This window comes from Perissodus microlepis, chromosome 3 (assembly GCF_051167445.1).
Source record: "Perissodus microlepis isolate ML-2025 ecotype Zambia chromosome 3, ASM5116744v1, whole genome shotgun sequence".
NCBI classification, from domain to species: domain Eukaryota; kingdom Metazoa; phylum Chordata; class Actinopteri; order Cichliformes; family Cichlidae; genus Perissodus; species Perissodus microlepis.
Window position 1 is genome coordinate 10,282,052 of NC_140463.1, and position 17,075 is coordinate 10,299,126.

The 17,075-nt window shown below is 40.8% G+C and overlaps 2 protein-coding genes across 2 annotated transcripts; both read right to left on the reverse strand.

Annotated features, from left to right (window-relative positions):
* Positions 1-4,120: 4,120 nt before the first annotated feature.
* LOC146389832 (myelin-oligodendrocyte glycoprotein-like) lies at positions 4,121-8,908 on the reverse strand. The gene is made up of 3 exons (XM_084913807.1): positions 8,737-8,908; positions 6,829-7,161; positions 4,121-6,590 (listed from the first exon to the last, which is right to left on the reverse strand). The coding sequence occupies exons 1-3, from the start codon at positions 8,807-8,809 to the stop codon at positions 6,400-6,402; spliced, it is 597 nt and encodes a 198-aa protein (XP_084769933.1). The 5' UTR covers positions 8,810-8,908; the 3' UTR covers positions 4,121-6,399.
* Positions 8,909-10,664: 1,756 nt separating this feature from the next.
* LOC146389833 (uncharacterized) lies at positions 10,665-16,497 on the reverse strand. The gene is made up of 3 exons (XM_084913812.1): positions 16,338-16,497; positions 13,451-13,789; positions 10,665-13,323 (listed from the first exon to the last, which is right to left on the reverse strand). The coding sequence occupies exons 1-3, from the start codon at positions 16,408-16,410 to the stop codon at positions 13,154-13,156; spliced, it is 582 nt and encodes a 193-aa protein (XP_084769938.1). The 5' UTR covers positions 16,411-16,497; the 3' UTR covers positions 10,665-13,153.
* Positions 16,498-17,075: the final 578 nt, after the last annotated feature.

Sequence of the window (17,075 nt, forward strand, 5' to 3'; positions counted from 1 at the left end):
TTGGTTTTTACACAGCTGAATAAACGTCAAACAGAAAACTGATTAAACAGAAGTGTGAGACGGTCGAGAATTTACGCCAGTGTCCTGTTATATTTTAGATAGCAAGGAGCAGACGGCCGAGTTTATTAAACTGTGCTGTCAGCGTTAATCTGAAATGACGTTAACGCCACAACACAGCAAATCTCCGTTAACGAGCTACCGCGGATCGCCCCGTGCGTGGGGCTGGACGGCGTCAACACGTTAACAAGCTAACTGCGCTAAGCACTAGCTCCCACCCATGTAATTGAGCATTGCGTGGCACATCCGACATACTGTTTTACTTTTGTCCATGACGCGCTTACCTTCAGGGTCATACTTCACATGAAGACCAAAATAGTTCCAAACACCAGATCTAAATAAGGGTGGGGGAGGTTCAATTTGTCATGTTGCAACGAGCTTAGCTTCTGTCTTGCTAGCTTGCGCTGCGCTCAGTGGATCTGCGCTCGACTGTGCAGCCTAGGCGGAGTAGTCAAGCACAGATCCACTGAGCTCTCAACACAGACAGCATCGTCAGAAGAAAAGTTGATAAAATAAATTAAAAATTTTGTATTGTTCGATACATATGCGTACCGAACCGAAAGCACTGTATCAAACGGTTCAATACCGATATGAGTGTCGTTGCACCCCTATTGACTATGTTTCCAAACCAACTTCATTCTAAGCCAAAGACTAGAAAATATGGTGAAGCATATCTTCCCTTTGGCTTCACCTGCACAAGTGCCAAGGTAGGTCTCCCCTGCAGAATTGGTCTTTCCTTCGTTGGGAGCAGCGCTGGGCTCTCCAAATCATGGACAAACAGTATCCCACATTCTTGATTTTTAGTTCACAAACACTTGTTGTAATGACTAACTACTCCTGACATTTTGGAGATGTTAGCTCTTTATACAGCAAAGTTACAGTGGGATAGGGCTGGGCCATATCATACCTTTAACGGTAATACCGGTATAATGTCGGGCAACGATAAGAAAATGAAATATCGCGACAGAACATGGGTAAAACGCGCATGCGCAGTGCCTTTGTTTTCATACGCACATGGCAGAAAAAGCATGGCGGCGACAGAGAATGAGAAGGGCGAAAGCGGATCGTTGAATGAAACAGATGAACCAGAATTGGTTTGTAAAAATGCTAAAACTTAAGTGGCGTGGCACTGGTTTAGCTTTCGTCCGTCAGATACACAACAAAGCACTATTTTTGGTAGAGCATGCTAGCGGCCGTCGTTATTACCGTGTTCTTTGGAAAATACGGCACACTTAAAATCAATCCTTTGATTTTTCTGAAAATCGACAGTGCCCCTTATAATCCCGTGTGCCTTATGTATGAATTCTGGTTGTGTTTACTGACCTCGAAACGATTTTATGTACACGGTGCTCGAAAATCTGTCAAATGTTTTAGTACGACTTTGCTAAGCTAGGAACGTGCACCGCTTGATGGGTTGTTGGAGCATTACGGCTATCGTAGGCAGGAGCCTCGCGGAGTGATACGTGCTTCAACATAATATTACCGTATTGTGTGTGTATAACCTCTTTCTAAGTGTTGTGGATATTATACATGGTTATGCTGAGAATATGTCGGCCAATATCCACTGGAAATGCCTTTTGGTTAAACTGTCAGCAAGGAATTTGCACTGTTACATTTTTATATAACTTTAATGCACATAAAAAAAACAGCTGCTTGTTTAAGTGAAAATACATTGTTTTTTTGGGTTTTTTTGCACGAATAAAGTTGTGGAGTTGTAAAGTATTTTGTCTAGTGTCAATTATATCATCAGTTATATCGTTATCGCAAATTTTCAAATGTATATCGTGATAAATATTTTTGGTCACATCGCCCTGCTCTACAGCGGGATACAAATAATATCAGGCTGATTCTGCCACGATTTGTTCCCTCAGTTCAAATCACGGACAAACAGTATCCCACAGCTGTTTATGTTTTTAAACCTATTTTGCACAGAGAGGCATTTTTTGAAAAATGCATTGATAGCAATGTTGAATATTATTACACAGGAAAAAAAACAACTACATGTTAAATAATCACACCGTGACGCCTCTGCCTTTGTAAATAGAGGGACAGTAACTGCGTGTAAAACCTGAAGATAGTCAGATTAACAGTATTTTGTCTCTATCTGCAATTCATCTCATGTAAAAAATAACGTGGCGCACAGCTGACATGAAAAAAGGCACATACCTTTGACGTTGCGTGACGAACTCTGTATTCCTCGTCCACACATAAACGCAAAAAGGGAGTTTTAAAATTCGAAACGCCGTTTACGTGTGGACGAAACAGCTGCGTTTTCAAAAATACCCGTGTAACGTTGGGTGAGTGCCGAATATTTGGTTGTGCATATGGGGTGGGAATGCACGTTTGTGTCCGCGTGTGCCTGTTCGTCTGTGTCTATATGTCAGGTTGGGTCTTAGACTCAACCTCTCTGGGTACATCTCAGGCCCTCCAAAGTACGGAGGCCTATCTCCCCTCACCACACTCCCTGCCGGTGGCTGATGCCCTCAGACGTTGGTGTGTTGGTGGTCCTTGTCGTCTGGGGCTGGGCGCTCATGTATGTACCGGCTCACTCCTGGTGGCCGATTGACGGGGCCGGGCGCCTGTGGCCCGGCTGGGCTCCTTCCGGGGGGTGGGATGCCCTCAGGCCTCTGGCCTCTGGGCCTGAAGCTCGGTCCTCTCTGGCACAGCTGGCTGCCGGCAGAGCCCGCGGGCACGCCACTGCAACCCCCTCTGGCCTCTGCTCCGTAGCTGCTGGGTGACCTCTCGTTTGGGGCTCTACTCAGCTCTTCCCAGGAGGGTGGCACGGTTCCCCCCCCTTTGGTGGTCCTCCTCGGGTCCTTGTACTCTGGGGCCTCTGGATGTCTGGGGCCTGGATCTCCTCCATACCTGCTTCATACCCTGGTGGACGGGGCTATGGCTCCCCACACTCCCTAGCAGATCATTACATGGAGAAACCTTTGGAATACAAGCATGCTGATCCACACAGGTATCCACACAGGTGTACACACGGGTGTTCACAGATGCGGACTACACCTTTCTTGGCTGCTGCCTCAAAGCACATTGTGCGCTGTCTATCTTGCGTGCTGCACAATATCGTTTATTATTTAGTATCTACTGTTATCTACTGCTAGCTAGTTTATTGTGATGGTGCTGTTTTTATTATGTTGCTCTTTTTTTGTTTGCTTTCTCTTCTGTTTTTTTTTTCTCCATACAGGTGATCCAGGTGTTTTGTTTGTTTGTTTGTTTTTTCTTTCTTCCCCCCCCTTCTCACCGTCTCTTCTCCCCTTTGGTTTTCTTTCTCTCCCTCTCTTTCTTTCTTTCTTTCTCCCTGTCCTATCCCCCAGTCACGTCTGTCCCGTTTGTAAAAAACCGAAAATAAAATAAATTCATAATTATAATAAAGGTCAATCAAATGGACCAATATGGCAAGGCCATGATGATCCACTTGGTAAAATAAATCCGCTTGGCATCTTTCTTGGCCTTAAGACAACAATTCTGATGGCTAAAGATCCAAACGGATCAGGAGGGGGGTGGGCGAACATTTTTCCTATAAAACAAAGGGGGCCCAGCAAAAAAAGTTTGGGAACCAGTGAGTTATCAGGAGAGCAGACAGTCAAAGTACAAGAATTCAAACAAACACAGAGATTCTACTTACAGAGCAGACACAGCACAGATGTTTCCTTCATCGTCCTTCTCACTCATTTGAGCTTTTTTTCATTTCTGTCACTGACACCAAGTAAAGCCCGCCCTCTTCCTCTGAGCACCAGCTTTTCTATTGGTTTTTAATGTGGTGGGTAATAGCCTATCATGTGTAAAAGTATATTTTTAAAATATAAAATTTTTAAAAAACCTGTCTCGTCCACCATGAATGTAAATGAAAAGGCAAAATTAATAAATGTACACACTGTTATAAAGTATTTTAATTTGGATCTCCTTATATGTGTAATTGGATATTTGTCAGTTCACAAAGGGAAAAAGAGATATAATAAAATATAATAATCTAATGTCTTCTGCTCTCTGTATTTTGGTTGATGAACAAATCCATGTCCATGTAGTGGACGTCCCCCTCAGTGAGAGAGGCAGATATGAGCTGAAACACAGGAATCAAACCAGGGACGCTGCTGTTATGGAGCTGAACTGGAACCATTCAGACACTGAGGCCCTCTGAACACATTTTAATTACAGCTGTGCAGAGACACACTGATGACTGACTGGAACACTATGATTCACATTTTACATTAACACCATCCTCACACATGTTTATATATGGCCACTAGAGGGAGATGTTGGACTTTAAACACTAACATGAACACAAGCAGCTCAACAGTGATACTTCCGCAGTTTGTTTTTTGTTTTTTAAATAAATAAATCAGATCCCAGCTACTCCTGTACAGGAAATCTGGTCTGGTTCATTGTCTTATAGGTCAGAGACTCTGCTCCTAATAATTATTAACCGAGCAGAAATAGCGACTAGAGACTTGTTTAAGCCAGAGGTGGGCAAACACACGTAGTTTTATATCCAATGCTAACTCTGCACATCAGATGACGTTCTCAGTAAGTTGGCCCAGCAGTTAAGGAAAGTCACAACCACATCTGTTAATGGCAGCTCTCCTCAAATGATTTGAGTACTTGGTAAATTATAATAACAGGCTCTTGCCTACACCTGTGTGCCTATACTGCCCCTTTCTGGTAAAGCATTTACCCGATCATACAAAAATACAGCTCGGCCATAACAAAATATTTAGAAAATTGTAAAAAAAAATTTAATGTCAAGATTTGCTAACTTTTCTTTGTTTGAAACTACAAAAACCTGGATGTTCCAGAAGTACAACAAACAAACACAACAAACGCAAAGAAAATAAATTTTGACACTGACATGAACGTGAACTTGGCAGCTAAAACAAAATCATTGATCCTAATAATGTAACACACACTATACTGAATCCACGGGTTGGATTACAATTGGAAGCTGAAAAAGAATTAACAACCTTCAGTATGCAAAATAAGACTAGCCAACACTGAAATATACAGAAGGAGGACGACTCTTTAAAAACCTTTTTTGTCATGAATATGTTATTTGAGTGTGTTTAAAATGATCAAACTGTCCATCTGTGACTGACTGACAGACACACCCACCGACCTTTCAGAGATTATGTTTATGCTGTGGATATGAACAGAATCTGTTCTTGCACTTTACAGGAGAACAGCATGTTTTAATAGCACTAAAGCCCAGAAAGTCTGTCATGAAATACACATGGTTTATCACTTCACAGTAGAAAAGAACAGCTTCAGCTTGTAACTCTTTAACATTCCAATAATTTAACAATGTTCTTATTTAACATGCTTGTTTCACATGGTTGGCACAAAGAAGTTAATACACAAAACTGTATACAGTCTGTAACACGCCTTATACTGATATCCCATGAACTGCCAGGGTTTCAGCTCTGTCATTTATCTCCTATCTCTGAGAGGCGCTACTGAGCTTCCACAGATCACAGGCTGTAATAACATCAGGTTAAATGTATAAATATTCACATTGTTACACTCAAGGTGAGATCAAATCTGCACACACTCAAACAGCAGGTCAGAAAAAAATTTACAGCCACAGGAAGCAAAGACAAACATTCAAGAGTAACACGTGTAAAACTTTATCGATAAACAAGTTCATATAAAAATCAGTAATAAATAATCTTGACATGTTTAAACTGAAGAGTCTCCTTCATGGATGAACAAGTTAAGGCTTCATAGATCAGAGGAAACATGTGACTCTGCAGCTCCATGTAGCACATTTCTCTTTGGTTTCATAATAATATCAGATTATTCAGTCACTCAATTCTAGCTGATAAATGGACCCTGAGCACTTTGTGTTGTGTTTGTGTTGTCAGTCAGTGTCTGTAATTATTGTGTAACAACTAAACATGAGGATCAGTCTGTGAGTCTGACCTTAAAAACAGCTGAACCTGAAGATGAAACAAACTCACTGATTCTTTTTTTTTCCTTTTTTTTTCTTCTTTTGTCTAAAGGCGAAGAAATTTACTTTACCAAATTGACCATCCCAGCCTTGCCGTAATGGTCTATTTGATTCACCTTTTATTGTTTTTTTTATTTATTTTTTAAATAAGCAAACTCACTGATTCTGATATTGTGACAGAGACGACGCAGAATTCATCACTGTGAACAAACTTATTTCTGTTGACATCAGTGACAAAGAAGATGTTTGTCACATAAAATGGTTTTTGTTGTTGAATATCACTGATCTTATTCTCAGATTTGTAACTTTTCTTTGTTTGAATTATGAAGTCTTGAATGTTCCACATGTAACAATAACGCTACTGAGAGTCTGGATCAGCAGGAGTTCAGCTATTATAAAACAAACTCTGAGACGTTTCCAACAGGCTGCAGTTCAGCAGGATGCTCGTATGAATCCTGACTCTGTGGTTGTTTATGTTTTCTGTAGATCAAAAATCCAACAACAGCAACAAGAAGAACAGCAGAAACTGACAGGCCAGCAATCAGTCCAACAGGTCCATCCTGTTTGTTTACTCCTGGCTGACCTGCAGGTGAGAAACAGGTGTGAGGTGTCAGCTGTCAGGTAGGTAATGAGTGAAGAACAGAACAGAATCTATTTCCTCTTCAAACTGCTGTCAGACATTATCTACTGCACTCTGATCACATCACTCAGACCAGCTGCTTTCTACAAAGTCTCATCAACAACATCTTTAGAAACAAACATCAACAACCAGGAAGCAGCTTCACCTCTGATCACACACACACTCAACTCTACTCACTCACCTGAAACAGTCAGGCTGACAGTGTTGATGCTCTCCCATGATCTTGTCTCTCCGTTGAAGATATTACAATTGTATGATCCACCATCATCAATCGTCACATTCTTCAGAATCAAAGACACGTTTCCATCCTTCATCTGTCTGTCTTGCAGATCCACCCGGTTCTTAAAAGATGGATGCTGGTTGTCTTGATCCACCTGCTCATCCCGGTACAAAAGCACATATTCCTTCGCCAGGTCAGCTCTGCTCCACTTCACAGCTCTGATGGTTTTGTTTGATGGTACTCGACATGGTAGAACTACATCCTGTCCAGACTCAGCTGTGATGTTTTTCTGGTCTGAAAGAGGAAACAACACAGAGCAGAGAGGTTAAAGGTCAAAGTACAACTGTTCACTTCTACAGCAGCCAATCAGAGAGAGGATCAGAGACCAGAGAGCTCTGCTGTCACAGAGGACAGAAAAAAAAAAACCTTCTTGGACTTTATTTTGGGACAAAGTCACCAAACCTCTGCAAAGCTGAGTGAATAATTTTACTATTGAGAAGCACTTTGGTCTTTAAATGTGCTATGTAAATAAAGTATTGATTGATTGATTGATTGATTGATAATTTATCAAATAAGAACCTGGCTAAAATTATACCCATTTTAATTTCCTTAATACATCTCAATAAGATCAAATCTCACTCAAATAGAGCAGCAAACACATGTGAGAGCTCTTAGTCAGCCTAGTTTGACAGGCTGGTAGCTGAAGACTGAGTGTCTGCTGTGGGGCAGAGAGAAGTTCCTCCTGTGGAGGTGGTTATTTTGTGTCATTATTTTTTATTAAATTTGTTTGTTTTATTTATTTATATTTTATTCGGATGCTCAGCACTTCTATCAGAGGTTAAAGATCTCTGACATGATTGATTCTGCACACAGAATCCCTCTAAATGAAGATCAGAATATATGAAGATGATTGAACATCATATTTCACCTCACATTGCTCCTGTTTGTTGCTGTGCTGCAGTTTTTATGATGATGTCATTTCAGAGCTGTGCATTTCTTCGTCTTTAAGGGAAACTTTTACCGTTTTGGCTCCATCGGGATCAGGTGGGACACGGTGGGCGGAGTCTACAGTCAGCAGGTCAACTGTTGAGTTTGTAAACTGGTTTGATTTGTTTTCGCACAGAGAAAATACGTCACTACAAACCACGTGAGAACGCTGAGCCCGCTCATTGGTCAGATGTCACAGAAGTATATACAGGTGTAGTGTGCTTTGTGCTGTGTGAGAAAACAGAGTCGTTTCAGGGCTGGTTGCTGACCCTCACGTAACCTTTGCATATATGTACTTCCTTCTTGTATTGAGAATATAAAGCACACATAGCAACGGGACGTTTTTAACCCAAACCTGTAACGCGCCCGTGCAGGTGTTTGGGATCACGTTCACACCATAAACGAACAGCACTGAGATCTCCTCCTGCTGAGGGTCTCGCTGCAGTTGTTGCTGTCTACACCTGAGTGTGTTTACTGTGTTCACACCTGCACAACCAACCGAACCAAACAGGAAAAGAAGATTTTGATTTCAGTAAAGAGTAAAAACTCTAATGCAGGTGCACACCTTGCCTTAGTGCCGTTAGCAGTCAGGGTAAAGTTATTGGGAACGGAGGGAACAGGGGCTTTTCGTTTACCTGATCGCACCCCGTAACTCAGGTATCCCGAGAAAGCTTACACAACCTGCGTATCCTTTTTTTTTTTTTATTTATTTATTAGATTTAATCTATCCTTCTGATAATTAAAAAGCATTTTTCGGTCACTACATGGACATAAGGCACAGTCTAGGGGAGATTCAACATTTTTACATTTAAATAGAGCGTAATGTTTCAGAGCCTTGTTCGTGAAGTTGAAACAGAAAGTAGTACCTGAAGGAGAGCTCACCTGAAGAGGCCAAATCCACGACACAGACAAACAGCAGAGGCACGCAGAAACACGCTGATGTTAACGGAGTCATTGTAGTTAAACTCGGTACGTCCAAAATATACCGGGAAAACACCACCTGTTTGATCCTCTGTAGCGCAAGTAGCTACAAACGGCGAAAAACTGACACTCATCAATCTACTTTCTGTTTAACGCCGCAATCCATGACGTCACTACGCGTCACTCGTTGGCGCGTTTCGGAGAAAAATGTTCTGGTTCTTGCCACAGGTCTGTGCTGTGAGGCAGCATTTTGACTTATTCGGATAACTTCAGGGTTAACCTTCGGTTTTGTACTACAAATGTGTTTCACGTCTTACCTGGGTACATTACCATGGTAACTCGTGCTATGGAGGTATGCAGTCACCTCCCACTGACATGAGATCACCAGAAAATAGCATTACCAGGTAAGACTGCTCTGCAGAGAGAACAGGAGGATCTAATGTCTGTGTGTTTCTCTGCTGAGCACCCGTAATGAATCGATTCTTAGACACAACTTGAAATAAAAACTGTTTGATTCACAGCATGTTTTCAGTGTGGTTTAGATTTTCTGATTTTCTAATTAATAAAATCACTGAATGGAACACAAACTGAGCCTGTTTGTAACAGGTGTTCATTTGGTGATGTAGAAAAAATATAAAATATCATCGTCCTTCATTCTACTCTGATGAGTCTTTGAATCTCCTGGAAACACAAAAATAAAACGTGCTCAACCTGGTGAGACTGCAAACTCTCGTTTTAGGTTTGACAGCATTTCTGGTAGATGATGGTTTGAGCATGAATTAAGGCTGCAGTTTGGTGAAGGCCTTAGAGGGGGGCTGCTGGCTGCTCCCAGGCAGGGCCTCATGTACTAAGGAGAAGTGAATGAACTGAGGAAGGGACACGTAAACAAGAACGAACAGCTTGTAGTAGAACCAAGTCTACCAGAGCTTACTTCATAGCTACCTTACATGGTTCCGGTTCTACGGATTTTTACGGATATTTAAAAATAGTTACGCAAAACGGAGCGTGCCCGCTCCGACCGGCTTTAAAGCGTTAAACAGCTTTAGATTCATGGCCTGTTTATGGAGGTTTTAGACATTTAACTTCCTCTTTTTTTTAGCAGCCTTCTGATGAAACAGCTGCAACTTTCTTCCCCCAGACACAGAAAAATGGAGTTCCTTTAGTTTCTGTTTAAACCACAAACAGCTCAGAGAGTAACGGTCACTATGTGCAGAACAAAGCTTTAAAGAGAGTTACACATTTCATGTTTCAAACTCACACATATGTATGGCACCAAGTGCAATTTTCCCAATGTAACTAAGTATTTGTATAGTACTTATTCTATCGTCTATAGTATTCTTTCTATTTTGCATAGTATGTTATTCTGTTTATCTGAATCTATTTTATAGTTTTTTTCTATTGCTTTTACTGCTCTTGTACTTGAATTCAGCCTGATTTGTTTTTCATGTCTTCTCCTCCATCATCAGTTATCAGGAGAGCAGACAGTCAAAGTACAAGAATTCAAACAAACAGAGATTCTACTTACAGAGCAGACACAGCACAGATGTTTCCTTCATCGTCCTTCTCACTCATTTGAGCTTTTTTTCATTTCTGTCACTGACACCAAGTAAAGCCCGCCCTCTTCCTCTGAGCATGTATTCTTCCTCCGTTCATACAAACAGTGGCCGATCACTAACTTCATTAAGATTCATGTGATGAAGCTATTCTAATATATATATATATATAACTATGAGCACACCGACACTATTTTCTCCCTATTTTGCCTCCAATCAGTTGCACATTCTTTAAAAAGTGATCTTGAGCAACAGTTCTCCAGGATGAAGGTTTGTCTCTGGACTTTGGCTCCTTCCCACACATTTTTAACACAGTCCTTGTACCTGATCCATGAATCATTCAGGTATAAAAATTCAAATTGATGAACCAGTTTTGTTTCTAAACAATTTTTCAAATAAGCAAAGAACCAACATTATACTGTAACTTCAGAGACTTTATTACAAGCAACCTGTCCCAACAACACATTTGTTTCCATTTCTTTAGTTAGATTTAGGGAACCTGCCAAAGATAACACAGTTTGACAGACAGAATAATAGAATTGCACCAACTATCTGATTCTTTAACGGATATCTTAAAAGTTGGAGTATCTCAGTACAGTGTGCAGTGGGTCCTTAAAAATCTGATTAAACTGGACAAGTGAAAGAGGAACGAAGAAGTATCAGGCCTACAAAAACAACTATCTGCTGCAGATAAACAGTCTGTGAAAGTCATGTTCTGAAGAAACAGGACCTGAGAGATGCATCTGAGCCTTCAGTTGATTCATCTACTGTTCACTGAAGTCTCATCAGTGAACAGTTTCATGTTGTGAAACTTCATTTCAGTCACTGTTGATGATCTAGTTAAAACTGATGAGTCCCCCATGAAGTACCTCCTGTAAACACACTGTTAAGCATATTTGGATGGAACAGCACACAGTTGACTATCAGTCATGAACAGCTGTTACACATTAGTAAGAAGCTACTTTGTATTTAAAGAGATGGGAAAGCATTGGATCAGCTCCTCATCGCCCTCTGCTGGTTACTTTATGAGTTGAGCTGTTTCATATAACGTGATGTAAAGAAGTGTGACTCTCCAGTGAAGCACGATGAGAGTCGTTATCCACACATGGAGAAAACGTGGAACAGTGGTGAAGCTTTGTGGTTAGGAAAGTGTAGTGAAATAAGCCGTCGATGCTTGAGTGACTGAACTCAGTTCTTCAAAGATCAGCGTGACAGCTGCCAACAAACTGGCACAACCAGTTACTCAGTTCAGGAGGTGTTCACCGTTTCCCAGCACTACATTTATATACAATATTCTCAGTCTGCAGGTCTCATGTAACAGCTGCACTCTGCAGAAAAACTGAGACAATCACTGCTCTGTGCTCCTATTGGTCAACTGCACATGACTGAGGGAAACATTAGAAAAGAAACAAGTACAATAATAATAATAATAAAAGAACAAAAACATGTCAATGCTTGTTTTGAGACGTGAGGAATTGCCATTTTTCCTCCTATATGCATATGGGGCTGTGTTCCTCTGAAAACAGTTTTTGACTTAAACACAATTTGATAAATTTAAAGAGATAAACTCAGGCAGCACCTGTGAACTTTCAGTATCACAGGCATTAATAACACCTCTCAACACTTTGAGTGGCCACATTGTAGCTTCTATATACAAGTTTACAGCAGACGTATAAATTAAGCAGTAGCTTAAGTAGTAGGTTAAATCTTGATCAAATGACATAGTAAGTATGAGGTCACTTTTTTTTTTTTTTTAAAGAAGGCTGTGCCTCTCAGCTCTCCTCCTCAGAATTTTTGTCTACTGGCTTTAATAGGTTTACCCTTGTATGGTGTTCAGGTCTGTGAGACCCGTTTTCAGTTTTTTTCAAAAGAACAATTAATTATTTTTTCAACCTGAAATTCATTGGCTTTGGCTTATTTTCTGTGAAGAACATAAATCCGAACTAATTTTCAATGACCTCATACTGTACCTCCCCCCACGCATTTACATTACATACAAGGTGTTCGGGTCCACTGGACCCAGGTCTAATAAAAGTGTTGAAAGTGTAGGTCCTGTGTTCCCACACTCTGTCTTCCTCCTTTCTGGTGCTGCTGATAGTGTTTTCTTCCCCTCCTGCTCCCGCACAAAGTTGCAACATTGTTGAAAATTCAACTATCAACACGTCTGCTCTTACACTCCCACACATTTTACCCTCTTTCTTGAGGGATCCAAATTTTATTTTCTCATACCCTGTCCCTCCTGCAAATTAGGGGCATAATACTATAAATAAGACTTTGCCAATATGGTTCTTTATCACAACTGATCAAGATGGCAAAACATGGCGAGGGTCATCCAATTGATTTTGGAAGAGAGAGGAGCTTTTCATAACATTTTATAAAAAAAAAAACAAAACAAAAAAACAAAAAAACGAGAAGCACATTAATTCATAAATGTGATCTAACAAAGGGAAAGGGAAAAAATTAACCATGTTTGCTGTTCATATGGCTTGTAATGGGGATGAAGTAAACATCTGTTGAGTAATTTAACATAAAATTGTTTAATAGTGTTAATTTGGAAAGCCAAAACTCTAGCGGGTCCACCAGAGCCATGAACACTGGCTGAGTAACAAAAATATGAACACCGCACAAAGGTTAATAAATCCATTGATATTTTTACCTTTGTAATATGAATATTTTTAAGGTTACAGGCCCTAAGGGTTTTTAAACCATCGTTGCTATTGAAAAATATTTAATGTGTTTTTGTAGGCGTTTCCAACAAACATCAGTTTTTAAACTGTGTTTTCATTTTAGGGTTTTTTTAAAGCTTGTGATGCTCGTCAGGAGACTTATAGCTCCTGACTCCGAATCTCAGCATCATTATTGCAGTAAATGCAAAGAAAGATCCCAAAACAACACAAAAGAAAACCTGAAACAATCCCACCAATAAATGACAGACCGATTTTAAGTCCAACAGGGATATCCGTTATCCCTCCATCCTCCGTGTCTCCCTGGTGACCTGCAGGAGAGAAACAGGAGGGTGTCAGCATTCATGAAGGTGATGAGTGAAGAACAGAAGAGAATCTAATCCAACGTCAGGAAGCAGCTTCACCTCTGATCACACACACTGAACTCTGCTCACTCACCTGGAGGAAGAACACTCATGTTGACGGTTCCCATGATCTCCAATGATGCTGATTCTCCCACAATGACACGACACTCGTATGTTCCAGCATCATTAATCGTCACATCCTTCAGAATCAAAGACACGTCTCCATCCTTCATCTGTCTGTCCTGCAGATCCACCCGGTTCTGAAAAGATGGATGCTGGCTTGTTTGATCAAACAGCTCATCTCGGTACAAAAGCACATATTTATCTCCCAGGTCAGCTCTGCTCCACTTCACAGCTCTGATGGGTTTGCCTTGTGGAGCTCGACATGTCAGAGTGACGTTCTGTCCAGACTCAGCTGTGATGATTTTCTGGTCTGAAAGAGGAAACAACACAGAGCAGAGAGTTAAAGTACAACTGTTCACTTCTACAGCAGCCAATCAGAGTGAGGATCAGAGACCAGTGAGCTCTGCTGACACAGACGACAGAAAAAAAAAAAAAAAACTTTCTTGGACTTTATTTTGGGACAAAGTCACCAAACCTTTGATGCAGTTTATCAGGTTTGACTCCTGTTTGTATGTAATCAGTGTTTATGTCCTTGTGTCTTATGAAAGTACTGAAAGAGTTATGGATCTCCCTGCTGAATAAAACAGCAAGCATATAGATAGTGAAGGTGTGGAGAAGGGAAAAATACAGAGCAAGACTAAGGTGAGATATTATATATCAGTTATCTGAATCTTCGTCCTGCTCCTGCAGATACTCCAAAGACAGCGAGAGCAGTGGTTCAGGTCAGACACACAGAGAGCAAAGAGTGAGCGTGTCAGGAAAGAAGAAACAAGAAAAAACTGGAAAAACAAGCTGTGCTGAATTTCAAAGACACAGGACATTAGAAAACTGAGATCAGAATTTATAAAATGAGGATCTGCTAAAATGATTATTTTCAGCCGTTTCCACTGTGGAGGACAAACACACAGGCCTGTGTTCTCACAGGTTGTACTAAATGTATAAAAAAAATAAACTTCTTTGAAAATACTGAATAAAATGTTTAACTAAAAATAAAATTTATAGTTCAGTGTTGAATATTAAATAAAATATAGTATATAAACGTGTATTTGAATGGTGAGATGCACCACAGAGTCATGGCTCAGTGTCTGACAGTCTAACTGTGTCTCACAGGCCTGAATGTGAGCTTGAAGCCATTATTGTTGTTATAATGTGGATGTTTTCATCAGATCACAAACAATATTTACTTCAGCAGGATTTTTATACTTGAAATGTTATCATTTGTCCCAAAAATGTTTAAATGGAAGCCAAAAATATCCAAAAGTATATTTTACTTTCAGTTTGTTGATCCTGTTTGGACACAAACATCTGTACTTGGTGAGTTTGTCTACCTGAGTGAGGTGACCTTTAAGTCTCTCCAGCCATAATCAGAACTGTCTGAATTCTCTAAATAGTAAAAAAGGAGCTTCGAGGTTTATTATGTCCTTTAGCAGAGAAGACAAAGTTTTAATTGTGTGTTATTATTTTAATTGAGGTGTTTCTTTTATTTATTTATATTTTATTCTGACGTATTTGATCCTGTGTTCAACACTTCTGTCAGAGGTTAAAGTCCTTCATAAATAAAGTTGGCTTCATCACATTCCTCCTGTTTGTTGCTGTGCTGCAGTTTTTACGATGGTGTCATTTCATAGCTGTACGTTTCTTCCTCTTTAAACTCACGACCTTTACTTTAATGTCCCGTCAGTATGTGGGAGCTGAATCTTCAGCCTGCTCCTTAAAATCACAACCTTATAATGAAGGGAAACTTTCACTGTTTCCGCTCCAGCGGGATCCGTTGGGACACGGTGGGCGGAGTCTACAGTCAGCATGTCAGCTGCTGAGTTTGTAAACTGGTTTGATTTGTTTACATACAGAGAAAAGGCGTCGCTACAAAACACGTGGGGACGCTCAGCCCGCTCATTGGTCAGACTTACAGAAGGTGACTCACAGCACACAGCACACTACAGGTGTAGTGTGCTGTGTGCTGTGTGAGGAAACAGAGTCGTTTCAGGGCTGGTTGCTGACCCACACAGACCTTTGCACATCTGTACTTCCTTCCTGTATTGAGAATATAAAGCACACGTGGCCACGGGACGTTTTTAACCCAAACCTGTAACGCGCCCCTGGCAGCTGGTTGGGATCACGTTCACACCATAAACAAACCCCACCGACACCGGCTCCTTCAGAGGGTTTCGGTGGGGTTGTCCACACATGAGTGTGATTACTGTGTTCACACCTGCACAAACCAACCGAAGCAAACAGGAAAACAAGCCTGAACACCCCAAGCCACACCCACATGATTTATAAATGTGTCAGTTTCTCTGATCTGCTCCTCATAAAGTCTCCTGTACATCCCAAAAGTTGATTCGGTTCACGTGGATGTAGCGTTTTCAGTGGGAGAAACATTTCATCACTCATCCAAGTGACTTCTTCAGTCTCAGCTCACTGCAGGTTTCCCCAATCTTATAAACAGTACGTTTGCATAATGACTGAAACCAGCCCAGTGAAGGAACAATGTGCTGGGAGGTCAGTTCCTTAATCATTAATGTGCAAGTTCTCCTGCACACCTTTCCTTTACCTTGTGGCGTCATTTATGGTGGTCTGGATAAAGTGACAGGGAAGGAGGGCAGAGGGGCTTCTTGTTTACCAGACCGAACCCCTGCCTCGTAGCTCAGGTGTCCTGAGACAGCTTACACAAGCTGCGTATACTCTTTTTAAAATAAATATATCCTTCAGAAAATAAAACAGTATATTTCGATCTAACCGTTTTTGTCCTCTACGAGGACATAATGCACAGGCGGGGTCTCGGGGGGATTTGACAGTTTCACAGTAAAGGAGATGTTCATGAAGAAAAAGGAAGCAGTACCTGAAGGAGCGCTCACCTGAGGAAGCCAAATCCACGACACAGACGAACAGCAGAGCCACGCAGAGACACGCTGATGTTAACAGAGTCATTCTAGTTTAACTCGGTATACGTCTAAAATATACCGGAAAAACACGACCCGTGGATCCTTTATGGTGCAGGTATAAACAGAGGAAAACTAATTAACATTCACCTTTTGAGGCGTTTAACGCCGCATCACAGTGACGTCACTGCCGAGGCGCGAGGAAATGTTTTCAGTGTGAATTAGATTCTTGAACAGTACTTTTAAAACGGCAGCTTAGAAACCCCTCTGAATTAAGCACAAACGGAGTGTCTTTATAACAGCAGTGTTTTTGTGTTCATTCGATAATTTGGAAAAAATATAAAATATCGTCGTCCTACATTCTACTCTGAGTCTTTAAATCTGCTGGAAACACAACACAAAGAAAACCTGCTCAGCCTGCTGAGACCACGCCCTCGTTTTAGGTTTGACAGCATTTCTACTCGATGATGACTTCAGCGTGAACTGAGGCTGCAGTTTGGGGAAGGCCTCAGAGGGTGGGCAGATCCTCGTGTGCATACACTGTAAAAAAAATTCTGCTTCAGTCACAGTGGACTTTTGTAAACTATTAAATATAATGTTTTTGTTATATTTACAACATCAATGTGTGATTATAATCAAATTTATTGGTTAAAACTACAAATACTTTGAACAAAAACAGTGAAATACTTTAATACTCATAACAAAACAATTATG